Source organism: Euprymna scolopes, chromosome 11 (genome assembly GCF_053919585.1).
Source record: "Euprymna scolopes isolate OS-2025 chromosome 11, ASM5391958v1, whole genome shotgun sequence".
Classification (NCBI taxonomy): Eukaryota; Metazoa; Mollusca; class Cephalopoda; order Sepiida; family Sepiolidae; genus Euprymna; species Euprymna scolopes.
In genome coordinates, this window is record NC_136492.1 from 72545419 (window position 1) to 72548398 (window position 2980).

Genomic DNA, 2980 nt, shown 5'->3' on the forward strand with positions numbered 1-2980 from the left:
CAGCATTTTTCCTGGATTGGACGCACTGAAAATATTATGTCCGGGGTTGAGCGCCCGCTGCGGAAGCCGCATTGCGATTCTGAATAAACGCGGTTTGCAATCTGCTGGAGCCTTGGAAGGAGCACTCTGGCATAGACTTTGTCAGTGACACTGAGTAAAGATATACCACGGTAGTTATTGCAATCTTTTTTGTCTCCCTTCTTGAATAAATTGACAATTTTAGCATCTTTCCTAGCTGTTGGAAATTTTCCGTTTCGCCAACTGTGCGGAGGAGGCAGCGGGAGCAGTAAATTGTCGCACTTGAGCAAGTCTGCTGGAATCTCGTCGGTACCTGGGGGCTTCCCTACATTCGTGTGTTGGAGAGCTACTTCGAGTTCTGGCATAGTTGGAATGTTGTTCAGTTCGACTAGGGTGTCGAAGTTCGGAGTGTAATTTAAAGCTGTGATTGTGATGTTGCGCGGTTCGCAAGAGTAGTGTTCCACCCAGCGTTCAAGCTGCTTCGTAGGATCAGTAATGAGCTCCCCTCTAGTATATTTTAAAGAGCAAACTTTCTTCGTGCTCGGTCCAGTTCCCTTGCGGAGTTCACGTAAATCACACGTAGTTTATCATAGTGAGCAGCAGTCTGGATTTCGTCGCACAGGTTGTTCCAGTAGTTGTTTGCACAGTGCCCAGCAGCTTTCTGGAATTGACTGCGAGCCTCTTTCAGCTTGGACAGGGTGCTGCGTGTCGGCCTGCTCACATAGTTCTTGTGAGCATCGTTTTTGGACCGAAGTAGAGGTTCTAAAATTTCTGCATTCTCAGCCATCCAGTCTTCGCAAGGCGGCCGCTTGGTCCCAAAAGATGTAACTGCAGCGTCATGCATCGCAGTTTGCAGGATTTCCCAGGATTTATCCAGGTTCACTGCTTCCTCTGGTGCAGAATCTCTCAGCTTATTTTCGAGTGCAGTGCGAAACGCACTGATGTTGTCGTTGTTCTTCATTGCAGCCGTGTTGAGGCTACGACGTGGTCTTGGATTACGTGGTGCAGCTTTCTTGTTCGGGAGATCGAGTTATGTCAGCACTAGTGAGTGGTCAGTATCACAATCGGCGGAATGGTAGATTCTTGGCCGTTTGAGAGAACCGATGCCTCTTTTTCTACACAATGCAAGATCCAATTTTGCCAATGTTTGGAACGAGGGTATCTCCAAAAGACACGATGACATATTTTCTGTTTGTACCAGATGTTTGCAATACTGTTGACTACAGAGCTCCAGAGTTCTTTGACAATTTTCATTTATTTTACCAGTAGCGAAGTGACCAATGATGTCAGGCCAGGCAGTATGGTTTGCACCGACTTTGGCGTTGAAGTCTCTGAGTACTAGGAGGTGATCGCTGGCTAGGATCCTGCTCAGTATTTCGTTGAGACAGTCGTAGAATTCATCTTTCACATGATCTTTGCTAGGCAGTGTTGGCGCATAGACACTGATGAGGTGTACTGGTGTATCGGCGCAGTTGATCTTCAGTGTCATAATTCTCTCTGAAATGCTGGCCGGAGTGTCGACTACATGTTCTCTAAGTAATTTGTTTGTTACTGAGAAACTACACGATAGATGCGATGTTTCTCTTCTGCTTTGCCAGTCCAGAAGAAAGTGTAGTTTCGTTCCGAGATGGAGCCAATTCCAGCCAATCTGGTCTCCTGTAGAGTGACAATGTCGACAGACAGCTTGGCAAGTTCACGGTCAAGTAATGCGGTCTTGTGAGGCAGACCTTGTGCACGAAGGTTGAGATCCGGGTCATGCGTGAAACGCGGGCACAGTGTACGAATGTTTCAACTTCCGAGTCGGAGAGTAGTCTTTGAATTGTGATTTATAACAGGTGAATGATTTACGTCCGTGATTGCCTGACCACCCTATCGAAGCGACGGACGTGACGGGGTAGCACCTTACTCACCAGGCGCTGCCTGGTTTGAGGCGGGCGGTAGCTCCCCACTTGTGCTAAATAGCCCCTCCCACCGTTGCGAAGGATCCGAAGCGCCTGGTCGCGACGTCAGTTTGACCAGACTTTTAACTCGTAACTATCTTCCACCGTTGCGAGAGCCTGAGCGAAGAAACGCATGCGTTGCTCAAGCGGCACGAGTGGAACTTGACCAGCGCCGGTAGAACCCAAGGAAATACAAGGTCGATACGCTGGTACCAACTCTGGCTGAAGGAGATAGCCGTTAGCTCATAAGAAGCTCATCCGACCTTTGATAGGTCTTGTTTTTGGTCCTGCTGGGTGTCCCCACACCCACTTCACCCAGGTTATCCCGGACGGAGGAGCCGGTTTAGTCGCCGACGACTCGACCATGAGGCAGCTAGCACTGGGTTACATGGTATCAGTGGAAGTCTAAGACTCAACTGTGGAAGTCTAAGAATAAGCTGAGTACATATATATATATACATGTACGTATATATATATACATATGCATACATAGATATATACATATATATATATATATATATATACATAAGCTGAAGAGGGGTAGGGCCCAGAAACATGCATGTACGTAGATTAATGATTTAAAAATAAATAAATAAATAAAAATATTATTTGTTTATGTCATCAGCTTGAATCCAAACCGTATTCCAAACTTCTGAATATATATATATATATATATATTCATAATTTGAGATTTTATATATATACATATATATATACATGTATATATATATGCACATATATACACATATATATACATCTATATGTATACATATATACATATATATACACATATATAACCATATATATATATACATATATATATATATATATATATATATATATATATATATATATATATATACATATATATGTTAGTTCAGAAGAAAAATCGAGAATTAATAAAATAATAGTCAACTTTTCTTCCCTATTTCAGGAGACGTCATCAGGATTTTGTAGGAAAAATATAGAAAAAAAAACGATTACAGACCACATGCGAGTGAAAAAGGAAAAACATACTAAAG

At 43.3% G+C, this 2980-nt stretch overlaps 1 protein-coding gene across 1 annotated transcript; it reads right to left on the reverse strand.

Annotated features, from left to right (window-relative positions):
* Positions 1 to 1048: 1048 nt before the first annotated feature.
* LOC145288148 (protein CFDP2-like) lies at positions 1049 to 1507 on the reverse strand. The gene has a single exon (XM_080136207.1). It carries the CDS (start codon positions 1505 to 1507, stop codon positions 1049 to 1051), a length of 459 nt encoding a protein of 152 aa, XP_079992333.1.
* Between the last annotated feature and the right edge of the window lie 1473 nt (positions 1508 to 2980).

Bases quoted from the DNA above. Each gene is read 5' to 3' on its own strand.
- LOC145288148 (XM_080136207.1), bottom strand. From the start codon at position 1,507: ATGACACTGAAGATCAACTGCGCCGATACACCAGTACACCTCATCAGT.